The 19,971-nt window shown below is 37.2% G+C and overlaps 1 protein-coding gene across 1 annotated transcript in view; it reads left to right on the top strand.

Moving 5' to 3' along the window:
- Window positions 1–12,373, top strand: part of LOC121243153 (rhodanese-like domain-containing protein 8, chloroplastic) — a 34,505-nt gene extending 22,132 nt beyond the window's left edge. The window contains exons 6-8 of the mRNA XM_041141221.1: window positions 5,921–6,024; window positions 6,864–7,139; window positions 12,072–12,373. Of these exons, the coding sequence (XP_040997155.1) occupies window positions 5,921–6,024; window positions 6,864–7,139; window positions 12,072–12,216 (525 nt within the window). The 3' untranslated portion in view covers window positions 12,217–12,373. The remainder of the gene's footprint in view (window positions 1–5,920; window positions 6,025–6,863; window positions 7,140–12,071) is intronic.
- The last annotated feature ends 7,598 nt before the right edge of the window (window positions 12,374–19,971 follow it).

Below are 19,971 nucleotides of genomic sequence, written 5' to 3'. Positions count from 1 at the left end.
CAACTCACAAAGGGTGAGCGACGGATCCGTCCAGTCAACAACAGACTGGTCACAGATCTATTGGTTTGATGGCAGGGCCAGAACCAGAAGATTGAAGACGCAACCTGGGAGAACAACTATAAGTTGAAGGCAGCCTTCCTGCACCTTGTGGACAAGGTGTTTTAATTGGGGGAGGCATTGTAACAACCCAGGTCAGGTGGTGACGACAACCAAGGTTTGAATCTAAAGGGAAGTGTAACACCCCGTTCCCGTAGACTAGAGATGTTACTAACATTCATAACATAATGCCCGGTAAAGAGATTCATATCCTGAAATACCTCATTTATTGAAAAGCATTGAAATGTTAAAACTGATTTGAACATATTGTCTCGAAAACGGAATGTAAAGTAAAAGAACATAAACTAATCCTGTGAATGACGTAAAAGAGATCTAATTCTTGTGTGAATATCACTTATTCCTTCCTAATTCTTTGTACTAAATCTACTCCTGGCCATCCAGCTCTGCATCATCATAATCTCCATCTGTGAGAATTAAACATAGAAGAAAACAGGAAGACAAACAAAAATGAGTCGAATACTCAGTAAATAGTATATCATACCGTAAAATATAATCTGGTCTAGCATGGACTTAATTTCTGAAAACTCTTCACAATATACAGTTTCATAGATTTACAATCATACACGTAACATGACTTTCTAAAAGACTTTATATATGTATATCGTCACAGATTCTTATAGCATACATATTCATTATTAACATGAGCGGAAGTATATATGATCCTGGCAAACATGTAACGTGAATGCATAATATCTGTTTATCTTGTCTTAACATGGAGTGAAACACGCTTGAGTCTATGTTTCACTTATCTTGCATAACGTGGAGTGAAACACATTTGAGTCCGTGTTTCACTTAACTTGCATAACATGGAGTGAAACACACTTGGGTCCGTGTTTCACCTAACTTGCATAACATGGAGTGAAACACGCTTGGGTCCGTGTTTCACCTAAACTTGCATAACATGTAGTGAAACACGCTTGGGTCCGTGTTTCACTTAACTTGCATAACATGGAGTGAAACACGCTTGGATCCGTGTTTCACCTAAACTTGCATAACATGGAGTGAAACACGCTTGGGTCCGTGTTTCACTTAACTTGCAAAACATGGAGTGAAACACGCTTGGATCCGTGTTTCACCTAAACTTGCATAGCATGGAGTGAAACACGCTTGGGTCCGTGTTTCACTTAATTTGTGGTTAACCACGCTTGAGTCCATGGCACCCTAACATTTCTTATCTTTCTTAATGCATGAGAATTTATTAGCTTCATGAACATTTCTGACATGACATATTCTTGTAAATGGCATAGCATGACATGACATAACATGGCATATTCTTGTACATGGTATAGCATAACATGACATATTCTTGTACATGGTATAGCATGACATAGCATTACATAGCATTTTCTTCTACATAGCATAGCATAACATGGCATATTCTTGTACATGGTATATCATGACATAGCATAACATGGCATTTTCTTATACATGACATAGCATAACATGACATAAGATAACATGATCTGAATATTTTATGACATTCCATGGCATACATGATCTAAGTACTACATGAACATGGCATACATAATCTAAGTATTACATGAACATGGCATATATAATGTGTTACATGAACATGGCTTGCATAATCTGGCTATTCTATTACATGGCATACTTGACTTGAATTACTATATGAACATCTTATGGCTTTCGTATGATTTTAGTAACATTCAATCAATCAAACAACAAATTCATTCATTCAAGCATAATCTCATATTTCATCAAGGGTTGTGGAAGGAATCTAACCTTGACTTGTCTCTTAGCGTAGTGTAGATAATCATCATAAGCCATCATATTTTCATACATAACAATAATATTCACAGTACACATGCATTTATATGATCATATTTACCTCTTAGCGCTGCTTCCTGATTTCCAACTTATAGCGCATTACTTATACGAGGTACTAAACTTTACTAATTTCCTAGAAAAGCGTGTCGTAATACTCCAAGTAATTAAATATGTATAATGGAACTTAACTAAAATAATAGGCTTTCATAGCAACCTCTAAAAACATACTTTAAAATCCCTTAAATACTTTTATAAAAATTGCGTCTATGGGCTCATAATTATTCAAATAGATAAAGCCCATAGAAGAGTAATGTTTTTTTCTGAAATTATAACCAGCCCAATAAAATTACTAAATAGTATAATAAGATTAAGGCCAATTAAAAAAGACTATTTAAAGGAAGCCCAACACTCTGTTTGTTTTAAAAATAGACTTAGTCGTATGGCCCTAGGGGAAGGCCTGCTATGACACAAACTAATTCTACGGGAATTAAAGTATGCGAGACAACAGAGGATGGCTGTGCAAAAACGAGGGACTCACCGAGAGAGGGACTAAGTGCAATGGTGGCTTAGGGTGGTTGGAAATGACGTCGGTGCAACTGGGAGGCTCCTATGGTGGTGCGACACCGAGAGAGGGAGGGAGAGAGAAAAAGAGAGAGTTTAGAGAGAGATGGAATTGCAAACTTAATTATTGAGAGGTAGGAAGGTGGCGCGTGGCGGCAGGGGCTTACCTGAGGGAGTGGGTGCGACGGAAATAGGTTGGCCGGCATTTTTTGTGGTGGTGTAGGAGGTGTGGGAGGTGGTCCGTCGAGATGGCTGTTGGTTGCCGGGAGGGAGGCTGCGTGGTGCTTGCGGGAGTGAGTCTCTTTCTTTACGTGAAAGAGTCTTTTCTCAAGGGATTTTTGTGTGTACAATTCAGAGGCCTTGTGGGTTTCTTATAGGCGATGGGAGGTAAGTAACGTGAATCTTTAGGAGATTGTTTATAATTCGAAATTGCCTAAACTGTAGGAACATTTTCCTACGAGGGGTCAGATTCTGAGAGGATTTTGAATAATTTGAGTTGGAGTTAGTCTTGAACTAGGAACCAAATCTAATATGGGAACCTAATGGATAACCATACGAAGGTTCTGATAAGGAAGGAATCACTAATTTAATCTATCGGTTAGCATATTTCCTAAAATGATAATAAAATAATAAAGACAATAAAAATAAATAATAAATAAATAAAATACTAGTTTCAAGCCTTAAATTTGAACCCATACGTTATAGGAAGTGAAAGAAGTGAAGTGTTAGGGAGATTACGGTTGAATCTGAAGTCGAGTAGGGATGGGCCATGCAATGGGCTGCGTAGTGAAATGGGCTTTCTTTATTATTAATTTTAGTGTTTACTTAATCTGTTAGTCAGTTTGTAAGGACTTGGTCCGTTAGGCTTATGGGCTGCCAGGCCCTTAGTGTTTGCTTGTTATTTTCTTAGATGCACCTGCAGGTAACCTTTACTTGCTCTACCATAGACAGTTACAGAGAATCTTGTATATCTCTCGTCAGAGATGATTTCCAGGGTGTGCATGAAAATACAATACAGTTTCTCTAGTTCTCTCTCACTATTCATCCCTAACCCCGGAGGCCCCTCACCCTCGAAGTGAGATTTCTATCCAACATCACCAGCAAGTTAAAGTACCACAATCCCTTACTGGAATTGCATAAAGAAAAAAACCACCTTTATTGCGGTTACTTCCTCAGTTCAGTCGAGGAACATGGGCTTGGACTAGTTATTGGCTTCATTATCGTTTTTTTTCTCCATGCACTGTATTTGTGACCCTTTCCCATTTTTGCAGATGTCACATTAATAACATTTCATTGAGCCAGGTTATAAGAGATCCATAAATACCTCAAAGCAAAACTAACATTTTATTACAACATAATGATAGTAGTTGTAAAATCACATAAAATGAAACTTAGGGAAAGATCCCCAATGCCATGTTCCTACACAAACCAAGTTCTAAACTATTTGATGAATACTAATTGACTAGGACACGCTCTCAATTGTTAGTTGTGGCATCCCCATCATTGACCTCAACTGAGACGTTTAAACCATTAAAACAAGATGTCCTAAATACTTAGTAAATGGATACATCACGCAGTAAAGAAGGTAAAAATGCGTTTCTATTTCACAAAGCATTCTCACATTTTAAAATGATATTCACACGTCGCAAACATTTTTCCTTTAATTACTTAAGTGACCAACACACATTGTGGCAACCTCAAGATTTTCGTTTCCGCTCCTATGGCCACAGGTCGAACCTTGGGTCCTCTCTGTCAGACCATACAATATGGCTGCCCTTGCCTCTCTAGCTTTGCTACAGTCATTCATCAGTCACAAAAGCCAAGAAAACACTTCAAACCATTTACACATTTGTTCATCCACATTTGTTTCCTTTCCTTCCTTTTCCTTTTTTGGTTCTCATTTCTTTCTTTTTCTTTGCTTTTCATCATGTAATATTAGTATTACAATCTTTTTCACATAATATTAGATGTATAAAAAGGCTACCAAAGAAGGCTACATAGCATCGTAATACATGAACTAGTCTTGGAGAAACATAACTATTAATACATTATTCTTCCTTTATTGCTTGTAGCATGTATAGGGGACTCAAAACACAATCATCGAGTCCCGAAATCATTGTTCAATAACTTTTCATTGTGGTTCAGATGAAGATTCTCCTCAATGATACAATCTAGGATAATCTCATGCAGACCACGCTCAAACTTCTTGAATATTCTTTTCCACTTCTGTGACTAGGTTGGTAACAAAGTGGGACAGCTCGATAAATTTAGTTGCATATCATTCGTCAACATCACCTGGACCATGTTTGCAAATTGTCCGACCTTCACCTCCCGAGATGAAGAAGCTGTCCCAAAAAATCTTCTTGAAGCATTCCCACATAAATGGTACTGATCATTCTCAAAGCTCTTGTTGTAGGAGATCCCCTCATCGGGGCCCGCCATTCATCTGCATCATCCGCCAAGTTAAAGGTGGTGAATTCCACATTCTGCTTGTTTGTGCAGTTCAAAGCTATGAAGATCCTGTCTGATCTCCATGGGCAATTCTTGATATCCATGGCATTTGACTTGCTGTCAAATGTAGGAGATGTTGATGGGTGAATTGCTTGAATATGCATGCAACTTGAGGAACCCTTGCTCCCATGACTTGGCTGTTGGCAAATGCTTCAATGAAACGTGTAGTGGCAGCAGCAAGTGAATCCAAGTTATCTGGAACATACTGGTTCTCATATTCAGTGCCATCTTGAAATTAGTTTAAACACATCGCGGTTAAAGCAAACAAACAAATAAACTGCTGGACTCTTGAATGGGCCAAGACTCATTCTAGGTAACCTAGTCCTAATGTCTTTTCTTTTAACTCAGAAGTCAGTCTAAAGAATCTCTTAACCTGGCTCTGCTGCCAAACTTGTAACACCCCTTTGTTGTAGGGTAAGGAATGCTGCTATAACTTATCTTTTACACCACAATAGAAGATCCAACATAAAAGATTACCATAAATGAAAAATAAATATAATAATCGCTTAATAATATTATATGATGCTTGTGGTGCACTAATACTTTGCTTGAGTAACTGGGCTTCTGGTCTCAGTGGTACCCCTTTAAGGCTGACATTCTTTAAAGAATTTCAAGAAAGTCATATGATATGATGCTTTTAGTCCATAGAAGTAGTGCTATAAAATGATTTTCTTGAGCTTTTGTCGTTATATCATAACTAAGGTTTCCATGTCCCTTTGTAACTCTTTTTGCACTATTTGTAAAATCAAAGGTGGCAATGCAAAATTTGAAATTCAAATAAGATGGAAAACACAAAATTAAAAAAAGTATATTAATGAATTGGCATTGTCACATTGAACAATAGTAAAATGGGTTGTAAAATAGTTATGACCGTATCATTAATATCTTCTTCTATTAATGGCTTTGAATGCACTTCATTTTGTCCCTGTTTCTGATCTTCCAGAATGTTGCATCAGATCCTTTAGCATTTGCTGACAAAGAAAATACAGACATATTGATGTATTGTACTGGAGGTATCCGTTGTGATGTATATTCTACAATTCTGAGGTAACTGGCTCCTCTCTCTTCTCCTGTCCCCCTTGAAATTCTAGGATCAATCTCTCTCTTCCATATTTCCATCCTTTCTGAAAGGACGGATATATTGATGTATTGTACTGCTTCGTGTTACACTGCTCATTCATAACACTTATTTTCTTGTGCACATAATTGGAAATAGTCAAATGACTTGATGCATTGAGCAATTTCACCCTGGGGTAAAAGTTATAATCCTTTTATGAAGTTTGAGTCATGCAATTGTTTTGAGGCAGATGAAGTCATATTTAGAACCATAAAGCACGATGTAGATTGTCAGATCAGATATGGGTATTGGCTGGTGATAGCCCAATTATACTAAGACTAAATCATACCCGCAAATAACCCAACCATAAAGTGCATTGCATGGACACAGTTTCCTTGCTATTGAAAAAGTTTTGTATGATGATATTAGTTGTGATTTTCTTTTTCTGATAAGTAATATTAGTTGTGATTTACTTCAACCTATTTGTATTTTCCTGTGCTAGATGCGAAGTTGTTCTTCATATATTGATCTACTTTGACAACCTAGAGGACCATTATGAATGATTGTGGTCTGTCAGCTTCCTTTTTTTTATTTGTGCTTGTCCCATTATGAAGCACAAATCCCTCTGCATTGCATGTCTGTGTGAAGTGTGGGCCTCTCTTCATCAGAGTGGCTGAGATATGGGATTAGTATGAAAACTTAATGAAAGAGAGATAATAAAATAATGTTGGGGCAGGACGGTACCTTGTTACTGTTGCAAGATTATTCGATTATGCCTCTTTCCCCCCCAAATTTTAGAGTTTTATGTTTTTCAAATTTTGAATGCTAGACAAAGGGGCTTCCAAAATGTGTACTCCTTGAAGGGCGGTGTTTCTCATTATTTAAAGAATGAAGGTCCTGCAAAATGGATTGGGAATTTGTTTGTGTTTGATTCCCGTCTTTCTCTTGCCCCTTCTGCCTACAAGCCTGAAGCCATTGTTAAAGCAGCCAGGAGTGAAGAAGTTTCTGGTAGTAATACATTTGCCAGATGCTACATATGTGGTTCTCAGGTTGTTGAGCTAAGGCATCGTAACTGTGCAAATCTTGACTGCAACCTGCTTTTTCTGTAAGCATCCTTCTCGTCATCTTCTCTAACCCGAAATTTACAATCTCCATTGAACCCTTTCATATTTTATGCATGTGAACTCAACGTTGTCACCTTTACCAATGATCCTGGCTGTTTTGATTTTCAAAGCATGTGTTTTGCATCTCAAGTAAGTTAACTTGTGACATGGCAATAGTCTTTTAGAGTGACCATAGTGAATGATTCTTAAAAGACTTTATCCTAATGGATTTAGTTTTTGACTGGTGTCTATTTGATGATTCAAAGATAAATTTCAAGATCTTGAAAATCCTAAACCATATGTAGAGCCTTTGTGCATTTCATCTGCTACCATTATTGGCATGCAAGAACTTGGGGGAATTTTATAGTCTGTCTGACGGCAGAAGCACTTTTGTTGGTAAGTATAATTTTTTCTTCCATCTTTAGTTATTAAACATGTTTTATGTTTTACTTTAAAAAATAGAAAATACTTTAGCCACAAATTGATTACACAAAAATAAACCTACAAACTGATGTGGCTTGATGTAGTACGTCAGATTGTAAAGTTATTTTTATTATAAAGTAGATCTAACGGATTCCATGAAGCCACATCAGTTTGTGGGTGTATTTTGTGTAATATTTGTGTTTGTAGCAATTCTCTTAAAGAATACATTTGCTGCTTTATTGCTTGAAAGTGCAAATTGAAGAACTCTGTTCTTGGTGTAGAAAACGAAGGAATGAAGGATCCAAGTAGAAATGTTTTGTATAGACATGGGGCTAAGAACCACATAAGGTCATTATTGAATGGTATTATAATGTGGGGGAGTGGTGGTGTACAAGGCGGTGTGTGAGAGACCAACTTGTTTTCTGGTTACTTAGAACCCTTCAAGTGGCCATAGAGTCACTTGGGCAAACAATGTGAGGGAAGCTGGCGGTGGGTTTGGGCTAGTCATTGCACTTGCAAGCCTGTCTGCCAAGGCTGCTGGTTACCTGTAGGCATGGTGCCTTTGAACAGTGTCTTGTGCTGGTGAACGAGAGATCTATGTTGAAATGACTTGGGATGCAACTGCCAATGTTGTTCTTGATGATGTAGCTCGCCCTACTAGTGCTGAGCCAAAGACTGACTCTCTCTCAGCTGCTTCAATCTCCACCTGTTCACGTTATTGATAAAAAACAATCTCCGTTTGTTTGCGGTAGTGGGTCTGAAGAAATTTTGGCACCATCACCAGCTCTCTTGATGGGCAGTGTTTTGGAGTTGGGTCCTCAGGAACCTTTTTCATGTCTTCGGGTTGAGGATGAACAGAAGCCATAAGGCAATGGCCAGAGATGTATAAGCATATGCAATTGGTGATGAGGGAAAGGGATGTGCATGAATTGGAGTCCGAGGGAGGGAGGAGGCTGGTGTTGATCCAGTACCTCTTTGTTCCTTGCCATTGTGTTTCAACATGTCAGGAGCTTCGGAATGGATGCTTCAGAAAGTGAAAGAGATTCAAGGTTGTGTGGGAATCTCTTGAGAAAGCTTTGAAGAACAATTTTGGGCTTTAGTCATTGCTATTGGTCGGGGCATTCTCTCTATTCTAAGTCAGCCACAAAAAGAGAGAGTAAAAGAGACTCACTTGTATGATAAATTATGATGCCAAGGAGGGAAGTGCAAGTCTAGAAAGGTCCAATGGTAGGGCAACAGACTTTATTTTATGAATTCTTAGTTTATTTCATGGGGGCTGAATGACTTCGATAAGCACTTCCATATCAAGTATTTGCTTTGCCTTTGGAAGGTGGATATTGTATGTTTGCACAAAAGAAGGTTGACATTGGTTGATGGAAGTGCCACTAGAAGTTAGTGGGATTGTCCATATGTGGGATGGGCTTTTCCTTGCTTCTAAAGGGGGCCTCGAGTGGAGTCCTTGTGATGTGGGACAAGAGGGTTGTGATGAGTATTGGTGATTACTTTGGTGTCCTGCTCTTTCAAGTTTATGGAGGATGGATTTGTGTGGGCTTTTGCATGTATTTATGGACCAAATGTGGATAGCAGCAAGAGAATTTTGTGGGATGAGATTGCTGGTTTGTTCAGCTGGTGGATATGCCTTGGTGTATTGGTGGGGATTTCAATGTCACTTGGTTTCCTAGTGATAAATTTGGGAAGGCTGGTCTTAGTCCAGCCATGAAAAAAAAATTTCTGAGTTTATCTGAGTTGGAACTCTAGGATTTGCCCCTTGTGGGGGGGTGCATTCACGTGATTCATTACTTGGATTTGGTCTAGATTAGATAGATTCCTGGTTTCTACTTCCTAGAAAGCTCATTTCTCAGTGGTGTGCCAGAAGAGATTACCGCAGGTTTGTTCGGACCATTTTCCTGTCTTGTTGGATTGTGGTGGCATTCACAAGGGCCGTAGATATTTCAAGTATGAGAATGTGGTTAAAACATGATGGTTTTGTGGACAATGTGAGATGATCCTACAGTTTCAAGGCACTCTGTTTCATTTTGGCAGGCAAACTGCATGTTTTGAAGAATGACCTGAAGACATAATGTGCTAGTTTTTGAGAATGTTTATAGTCAGAGAAAAGTCTCCTCAAGGAGTTGTAGGGCTTGGAGGGTAGGGAGAGTGGTGCATTGTTGGATGGGGTGACTTTGAGGAAAAGTCAAATACCTTATGAGCTTGAGAAGGTGATCTTGATGGTGGAGATTTTGTGGAGGCAAAAATCTCAGGCTCTTTGGTTGAAGGAAGGGGATCAGTGCACCAAGGTCTTCTATTGGGTGGCCAATTCAAGGACTGCGTTGTTCTCTAGTATGAAAATTTTCTTTCAAAGCAGTTTGCTTGGATGCCTTAACTTGAGGGTTTAGCCTTTTAATCTATTGATTGTTTGATTGCTAATTGGCTGAAAAGACCATTTGAGGATTAGGCTGTACAAGTGATAAGAAATCGCATGAGCACAGTTATGTAGAAGATAATGTCGAATCATCAAAATGATTTCATCAAAGGGAAACAAATTCAAGACTCGGTGCTAACCTCCAATGAATGTTGAAGAGTAAAATCAAAGCGGGTGTGGTAGGTATTTTATGCAAATTGGATATGGAGAAGGCTTACGACTGTGTGAATTGGGAATTTCTATTTTATTTGCTTGGGAGGTGTCATCTCGGGGTGAGGTGGTGTAATTGGATTAATCATTGTGTATCCACAGCCCGCTTCTTGGTCTTGGTGAATAGCACCTTAGCTGGTTTCTTTAATAGTTCTCATGGATTGAGCAAGGGGACCCGTTGTCTCTTTTCCTTTTTGTTATCATTATGGATGGCTTGGATGTTGAAGGTTGCTACTGGTGGTGGATTTATCTCATGCTTTTTGTCTGGGTGCAATGACAATCAGAAAGAAGAGAAGGGGGGGGGGGGGGGGGGGGGGGGGGGGGGGGGGGGGCGGCGCCTTTGTAGAGGGTTGTTATTGATTCCGAGTGAGAGTGGGGGTTGCTGTTCTGATGAAGTGAGAGGTGCACATGGTTTTAGTTGTGGAAAAATATTAGGAATGGTTGGGGGGTTCTGCTAGTCACTTTAGATTTGGGGTTGGCTAGAGATCCAAGGTCAGATTTTGTAATGAAACTTGCTGCGGTGATATGGCCCTCAAGTATCCATTTCCTAACCTTTCCGGATTGCTTATAATCAGGAGGCTTTGGTGGTGGTTTTTGGATAGCTCCGGTGGCTCTTTACAGTGGAATATTCATTCATTTTCTTAGAGCTGCCCAGGATTGGGAAATTGGTGCAATCTCCAATCTTTTCAGCTGTACGTTTCAAGAATTGGTAGTGCTGAGGTGGACAGGATGCTCTGGCTTATTCTGAGAATAAGTTCACTATAAAGTTCAGTATTTGATCTGTGGGTATATGGTTGTCTTGTCAGAACCATAATCATTTTCCTTGGTAGTGCATATGGAGTAAAGTGCATCCCAAGGTAGCTTTTTTCGGTTAAACTGCTTCCCTTGGAAAAATCTTAACCATGCACAACTTGAAGAAGCGTGGGTTTATTCTTATGGATTGGTGCAATGTGTAAAAAAAGTGGTGAATTCCGTGGATCATTTGTTAGATCATTGTGAACTGGCAAAGGTGTTATGGGTTAGGAATTTTAGCAGGACTGGAATTACATGTGTGATGTCTAGAGGGTGGTGAGTCTTCTTGCTTGTTGGAGAGCCCATAAGGGTAACACACAAATTACTGCCGTTTGGAGAATCTCTGCCTCATGTGGTGCATATGACTCAGAAGGAACAGTCGAAGCTTTAAAGATCGGTAACGCTCTTTGGATGAGCTTAGATGTTTCTTTTTCCATCCCATATTTCTATGGGCTTCTGCTGTTATATTCAATGAGTTTGATTTTCATGGTTTTCTTATATTCATTTCTAACTCCTAACACGTGAATTTCATATACTTTCTATGTATATAGGCTATGCCTACTCGATTCAATAACGCTTCATTTTACTTGTGAAAAAATATCATTCTATCTCTATCAACTTTTTGCCACTTTTATTTTTGGCATTCTTGAAGGTTCGGGTGATGGCTGTTTTGTACACTTCATTCAAATGCTCATCTTACTTGATCTCTTCCATTGTTTTACCTAATGTTTCTGCCTTCCATACAATGCTAATATTTTTACTAGGATATTGGACATCATATATTCCACCCTTCAATATTTTTGTGCCCTGAATTACCAAACTTGACACAAAGAACCTTCAAAATCTGAAAAACAAACAAATAGCTACTCGTCTATATCTACCTTTAAGATGGATGAAAACATATGAAAATAGGTGGCATGACACAATCTTCACAGTCAGATCTCAAGAGTATGTATGATACAACTTTATAGTAGTTTGAGGGTGGAATGTAAATTTTAATAGCTTGTGATACAAAGTTCAACTTTTCTCGTAGAGTTTCATAGTATTGTTTGTGATAACCCGCTTGAATCTACATGTCTCTTTCCAGATGCTGTACAGATTGTATGAAGGAACTAAGAGGATGTTGCTGTGTAAGTTGCATTACTGCCCCTCGACTCCGACCCGTTTTGCCTGGTCATCAAAGATACAGAAAATGGCACGTGTATCGTGATTTGAAATGCAAAGTAAGTTGACAGCTTGATCAAGACGCTTATGCTGGGGATGTTTATTGTATGAGCAAGAGTTGCCACAGTTTATTGAAATTTCTTGTTCCTGCAAGTGGTCTTAGATAATCTGCTTAAGCAATCTTCATCCATGGTGCAGATGTATAAATAAATACTAATATTTACTTATATCTAATCCACATTAGCGATCAATTCCAAAAGCTATTGAGCTAAGAAGGAAACATGTTCGCAATTCTTATATCTTTAGTGAGAAAAATCTCTTCTCGAACAGTTTTCTTTCCTAGACATATATTACCAACTTCTTAATCTTTTGATCACTTTGTCAATCAAGTGGGTCACTCGTGAAAGATTACGGGTCATATTAGAGTCGTACGAAGGTTTCATAATTGTGCCTAAAAGTGATTGTAAATCATTTTCCTATAGGAGTTTTATAGGGTAGTAGTTGAGCACCGAGGGTGGGTTTTGTTTTGAAAAGTTTATCAAAAACTTTCCATTTGTGATCCAAATATTTGGGTTGATCATTTTTATTGTTTCTTTAGGTTTTCATTTTGATATTTGTGATTGTTTGGATAATTTGGAACTATTAGGTTTTTCAATTTTGCTGGGTTTTGTTCGAACGCCTATTCTCTTGATTAAATATTGTAACGACTCGATCTAATATTATTAGAGATATAGTATGGATAATTTATTGGGCCTAAAGTAGGTTTACTGAAATATATTACATAAGCTAGGTTTAATGAGTTATATTACATAAGCTGCGAGCTATTGTTTATTAGGATTGGAGAGGAAACTTTAATTAGATCCATAGGCCAGAGCTTTTTTTTATAAGCACAAAGGTACTTATTAGACGAACTGGGCTTAGTTTGGACTCAAGTTCAGGCCAGCTTGAATTTATTGAATACTTGGCCCATGAAAATATGAAGAGATTATTTAGATCTCCTAAACTCGCCCAACCGATTTGTTAAGTCCATACACTACTCAAGACTTGGACCCAAATATTTGAAATGGACTTTGTCCAATTACACTAAGGCCTACACCCATTAGTAGCCCAAATCATGCTACCATACATGCACTTTCATCCTCAACCAAGAAATAAGGTTGCCGCAAACATCAAGAGCTCCTTCCTTGCACGCATGCAAACAACAACCTGCACATACCTTCTATTAATGCCTTAATTTGTACAACAGATCAAAAGGGATGAAAGAATCATCCCTGGTCCACGATGATGATTCGGGATTTGATACAGTGTTCTTCTCATTCATCTAAAAAATACGTAATAAATAAGCAAATAAAAATATATAGAGAGAGACTAAGAATTTACGTGGTTCGGTATAATGCCTACGTTCACGGGTTGTTTGGGAGAAAAATCTACTATAATGAGTGATTTTACAATCTCTCATGCTCACATATCGCTCAATACAATGTAGGAATTTATGGGAGATCATTTGGAGTTGCTATGTGTGGTGGAGTTTGGCATATGGAGCTTCTATGGAGATATTTTGCGTAGAGCATGGAGAGTCTGTTAGATTTGTGAAGGATCTCCTCCTTATATAGAGGTCTATTTCTTTGGAGTGATTGAGTCCAACTTGCCTTGTTAAAACCTTTTCCATTTAGAAGTTTGAGTTTATTTCCTTTTAGGAGTTTGAGTCAAGTTGTCTTATCTCTTCTTGACTTTATCTCTTAACTTGATTTTCGGTCTTATCTGGAGGCTAAATTATAGGCTACTGATTTGACCCCTACATATGCCCGCGACTCTTAAGGGCGATTTGCTGGAAAAGAAGGCCTTGAATATCTTCAAGTCAATAATTTGCAGAATAAATTTTGAAAATTGGTCCCTAGTTTCCTGTTTCGTCTCCAGTTTTCTGTTTGTTTTGTGCTAAGCAATGAAGAGCTCAATTTGGGGAGATAGGTGGGAGGTGTACTCGACCCATTAGGTGTGAGCATGAAACTCTACTTTGGCGGAAGATGTACTCAACCGTATTAGGTGTGAGCGTGGAACTCAATTTTCAATTTGTTTATTTTTGTAAATGTTTGCCAAGAGAGATTGTTTATTGTCAACGAAGAGTGCATATTTCCAAGATTGGTTTTTCTTTTGTGTACTTCTGTGATCGTTTTTGCTTTTGTTGATAGTAGTGGATTTTCTGGCCTTTGCTTTTGGGGCATGGGATGAGACACAAAATTCTTATTTCATCTCATATCATCATTACAAACTTTTTTAAACTCTCACAAGAAATATAATAAACAATTCAACTTTTTTAAATTTCAATTCAATTTTTTCAAATCTCAAAACAATAATAATATTTAAAAATAATATTTTAAACTTTTATCTAAAACAAAAAATTCTCATCTCACTCTCCAAACCTACCTGATTTTTGTTGTTTGTTGGTAGTAACCTGCGCTTAAGTGGTCAGGAAGCTCATTGACCCCTTGGGTCCATATTAGGCAGCTGCTGAGTTTGTCGACTCGTTCTCGAAGGAAACCCGCGCAATGCAGTTGTGGAGCTTAGTGGCTCGTTTTCAAAGGTAACCTGCTGGCAGTGGTTATGGCGCAAGCATAAACACTCGACATTTGTTGGAAAATATGTCTCTTGATCTCCGCGCCCTTTTTCATTGGAATTGTGAATCTTTTGACTCGTCAATGGTATTTAAGAGTCGCGTGGTCTGTTGACCTCTGTGCCATTTTTTCTTGGCACAATGAGTCTTTGTACTTGTCATTGGTGTTTAAGGGTCGCTGGTCTTCTGACGTTCGCGCCCTTTTTCTTAGGCACTGCGAGTCTTTTGACTCGTCATTGGTGTTTAAGGGTCGCATGGTAATGTTTATGCTACGGTATTAATGTTTTAACGTATATGTATGTAATGATCTTCTTTGGCAACCCCTTTTTATGCATTTCAAGAATAGTTGTATACATGTAAATGAATGTTATATATAGTATCTATTGTCTTTATGTTACATGAAATGAAATGATAATGTTTATGCTTTTTGTTATGAAATGATGTTTTATGAAATAAAATAGACTAATGAATGAAAAGAATGAAAAGGAAAAGACTGAAATGAATAATTGAAAGGAAAGGAAAGGAATGCATGTTTAAATGTATGAAGTTACGTAACGATCATGACTGAATGAATGATGGTACCAATGGATTTGGCAAATTGCAATATCGGGTAAGTAGTACTAGTAGTACACCCAATGCTACCCCCCGACTGAGAGATTTGTAACCCATGGCCACGAGCGGAATTGAGTCCAAAAGACTGCTAACCTCAACACATAAGACATAATAGTGTGTACCGGCTAGAGAAAAAGTGATAAGAGTAATTGGATGTATGAAATGTTTTAGTTTTATGAAGGAATGTACAAGGTGGGACATATTTTGAGGAATGAAAATATTTTTAAAGGACACCCCACCTTATAATGTTTTCAAAAAAAGAAAATGTTTTATGTAAGGTATGTAGAGGAATGATAAATGCATGAATGAAAAATTATGTTAGTATATTTTTACAGTATGAAGTAATACTTACTGAGTATTTGACTTATTTTATTTTTATGTCTGCCCCACCCAGGAACGAAATGAGGACGAAGCATCAGGACAGACATGGCTCAAGGAAGAGGTGACAGAAGCCTAACCATTTTATGTAATATATGAAATCACATTTTGTAAAATGGACTTTGTAATTTACTTAAATGAATACTGCTGCAAAACTCTCTGTTAGATTTATAAGTGCAAGTTCTAAAATTTAACTGTAGAATCTTTTATATCCTATGAAGGAAATGAAAAGTTTTAAAAAGTTCAGTAATTTTTGTCTCGTTATCTAGAACTATTTCTTAAAATCCCACCGCAACGATGGACGTTACATGATGTGCCTAGCCATGTGAGATTGGGAGGGGGGCGTGAGTGAGAGATTTGTGAGAGTGAGAGTAAGAGATAGGTTAGATTGAGAGTAAGAGATCTGTGAGAGAGATAGGTAAGAGATATGTTAGATTGGGAGGGGGGCATGATATGCCTAGCCATGTTTATTTTTGCCTTTCTCGGATGAATAGTGACACCAGGAATAACGCTACGTGGCACCCAATTCAAATCACTTGTCAAATTGCTTTGTGGATTATAGAAAATAGCCTTTAGGAGTTTCTATTAGACATATGGCAAGATCTTAGTTACAATTGCTGAATAGTGTAGGACACTTGGCACTAAGAAAAATCATAAGATGGAAATGTGAAGCAATGGAAGACAAATTAAGTATTGTGATCATGCTACCTAAGCCAAACACTATTTCATCCAACCAAAAACAAGGAGTGGTTTCATAGATGAGTTGAGATGAGTTGAGATGGTTTGTGAATAGTAAAATAAAAGTTGAATTGTTTATTATATTTTGTGTGAGAATTTGAAAAAGTTATTTTAGGATTTGAAAAAGTTGAATTGTTTATTGTATTTTGTATAGAAATTTGAAAATGTTGTAATGATGAGATAAGAAGAGTTGAAATGAGTTAAGGTGAATTTTGATTGCAAATGAAACCAATTAAAAGAGGGTTTCAATGAAACTCTAAACATTTGGAATCCAATTGAAATCCCAAAATAATGGTAGAAGCTGAAACTCTAAATGGTTTCCTCAAATTCTAAATGGTCAATTTTAGCTTAAGTAATTAATTACTTAATTAAATCACTTCTACGTATTATTAACTATTTAAGTGCATGCTATTTCACATGCTGATCTTTCTAGATTCTTTCAATGCCTTTGTAGGTCGATTCTCACAAACTTATTATGTAACATACGGTCTTGATTATTATTATTGTTATTGTTATTATTATTATTATTATTATTTTAAAATCCATTTTTAAGGGGTTGGAGTATATTTTAGGTTTATTTCTTCAGCCCTCTTCATGCCCCTTCTTCTTCTTCTCTTAGAAGGATTTGTTTCCTTGTCCGAAAATCTTCCAAAAACATTCTAGCCATGCTTTACAAGCATGAAACCCTCACGTATATACTCTCTGTTTCCCACAATTTCTCCTTCACCAAAACCACGACATTCTTGCTGCCAGAATCCTAGTGAAGTCAAATTTTGCTACATAGCAGAACCAGTCCCTCAGCCTAGCCATCGTAGCAGCATCTTCAAACTGAGAGACCACATCCTTCAACCAAGAGAAGCCACCCTGCTGGAAACACCACAGAACACGCCGACAATAAGTCCTCTTCTCTCCTCTGTCGCTTTCCCCTCTCCCTCTACCGTGAATAAGCCAAATAATTCCTAGGTGTTTCATTCTGCCATCGTCGACCACCACAAGGAAGTCGGAACACCTCTTAGTAGCCATAGAAACTGCCGACCCAGCAACCTAAACTCAGACACGCCTCCCTCCTCCCTCGGTAAGCCATGTCGACCATTCCCTCCCTTGACCTTGTACCTTCTCAGTCACTAAATTAATTTCTCTTTCCTCTCTGTCTCACAACCACGTTTAGAGGGAGCCTACAGTTGGGCTGTCGTGACTCTTGGCCAGCCACCCAAACCCACTGTCGCAATTGGTTCCCTTCTCTCGGTAAGTGTCGCATGACTATTCTCCCCCCCTGGTGTTCTCCAGGAATGTTTAACCCTCTTAAATCGAAAGTGGGCCTTTGAGCCTTAAGCCCATTCGGCCAGGTGCCTTGTTAATTTCTATGAGGGCTGAATTCTCAAATCGGCCTTGTTATATGCTGGGCTCGATTTTTATTACTTTTCAAGAACTAGAACATTATTTAAGTGGACTGTTTAGTGTTTTCTCATGTGGACTTGGTGTTGTTGGTTGCAGAAACTGTTATAAGGATTTTAGTGGGCTGGCTTAATATTTTTATTGGGGTACAGTTTTAATTTATGTTAACCCAAAAACTTTATTTTTCAGAAAATGCTAGGAGATTAAATTATGTTATTAAGTATTGAATTTATCAACCAATTTACAGTAGTATAGTATAAAGGGTTATATTTATTTTAAACCTTTTGAACGTGATTAAACCCATGTTATAGTGCATGTTTGAGATTGCGGTGTGACATATAACTTATAATTTTAGAACTTATAGTTTATAACTGAAGTAACAAGTTTACTATTAAAAAGTTATTTATTGTTTAATAACTATATGTTTAAAGCACTTTCAAACATATTACATTTGTTTGGAAACAAATTAAAAAAGTGTTCTCTGATGTAGAAATTACGATTATTTGAATTTTTAAAGATTATGATCATATTTTTGAAAGTTTGAAAGTTGTAATTATCTAAAAATTGTATGTGTATTTTCATCTATTGACAGTCCTTTTAAAATTCGAATTACATTCCGCATTATTTGAGAAAACACCTTTAAGGAAAACTATCAAAATGATGCTTTTCCTCAAACGTACTTTTTAGTTTATTTGAGATTAAAAGTGATGCAATATGTAACACTCAAACAATCTAATTTTTCCATTTAAAAGCTTTTAAAACTATTTAAACACTTTTTAAGAGTCTAAGACTCATACCCAACCCCAAACAGGCCCATAATGAGAGATTTATGTGGCTTGTCTAATAGATTGGTATAAACCTTAAATTACTCTACTAAGTATATGTGAAAGATTAAATATAATATTAGCTTTTAAATAATTATATGATATTAGTAGTTATAAATTTTAGTATATAACCAAATATTTTATTAGATTAATTTCCCTAGCATGTGATTAATTAAGTCGAATGCTATGACACGTTTTTCTAGAAATGTTAGTGGCGATTAGTGTTTCATATAGGTAACGAACTACGATGTGAAATTGTGGAAGCAACGCTAAGAGATAAATAGTATGATCATAACTTTATATGTGCTGTAATTATTATGTTTTTGCATGAAAAATGTGATGTTTACCTATGCTAGGTTACGAGCCAATTCAAGGTTAGCCCCTTTTCATGAACCTCGATGAATTACGATAATGTGCTTGTGACTGAGACTATGTATACCATGCCGAGATGGATTTTTGTTAGAATGGATGATATGTCATGAAAACTAGACATATACCATGTAATGTTTAGATTACGTCATGCCATGTCCATGCTATGCTATGTTATGTAAGACTCATGTTAATAAACTATGTTTAATGTTATGCCATGCACAAGAGCATGTCACACCATGTAAATTCATAAAGTCAACATATCACATACATTATGAAAGTTATTTAGAAGACACATGAATAATAAGCAAGCTTTAAGATTGGCCTTATGTTATGGTGGATGTGCAAGCCACAGACTTAAGCATAGTCCACCACATGTATGTTATGATATTTTGAGGTGACACAAACCCAAGCATGTTTCACCACATGTTATGATATGTACGCGGTGCCACAAACTCAACCGTGGTTCGAACCCAAGTGTGTTTCACTATATCGTTATACGGTGCCATAGAACCAAACTTGGTTCACCATATGCTATGATATGTTATAATATGTTATATACGGTCAACAACAATTAGACCAATGCACACATATTATGATGACCACTAAGTGAAAGAGAAGATGAATAAGTTATGTACGAATGATAAGATATGCATGGAGTCAGTCATTCATGCATTCATATTACATGTATTGCCATAATTATGTTTGATTCCACATATGTTACTAATGAATGATCTATATGTTATGTCTAGGTGTGATGATGTATGTAAGTTTTCAAAATTAAGCGTAATGTCAAGCTAAGTTAAGTTTACAGTTTGATGTGCTATTACTGAGTCTTCCATTCATTTGTTTGTTTCTCTGTTTTATGTTTTAATATCCCAAATGATGATTTTGTG

Source organism: Juglans microcarpa x Juglans regia, chromosome 8D (assembly GCF_004785595.1).
Source record: "Juglans microcarpa x Juglans regia isolate MS1-56 chromosome 8D, Jm3101_v1.0, whole genome shotgun sequence".
Lineage (NCBI taxonomy): Eukaryota > Viridiplantae > Streptophyta > Magnoliopsida > Fagales > Juglandaceae > Juglans > Juglans microcarpa x Juglans regia.
This window is presented reverse-complemented; position numbering and strand designations above follow the sequence as displayed.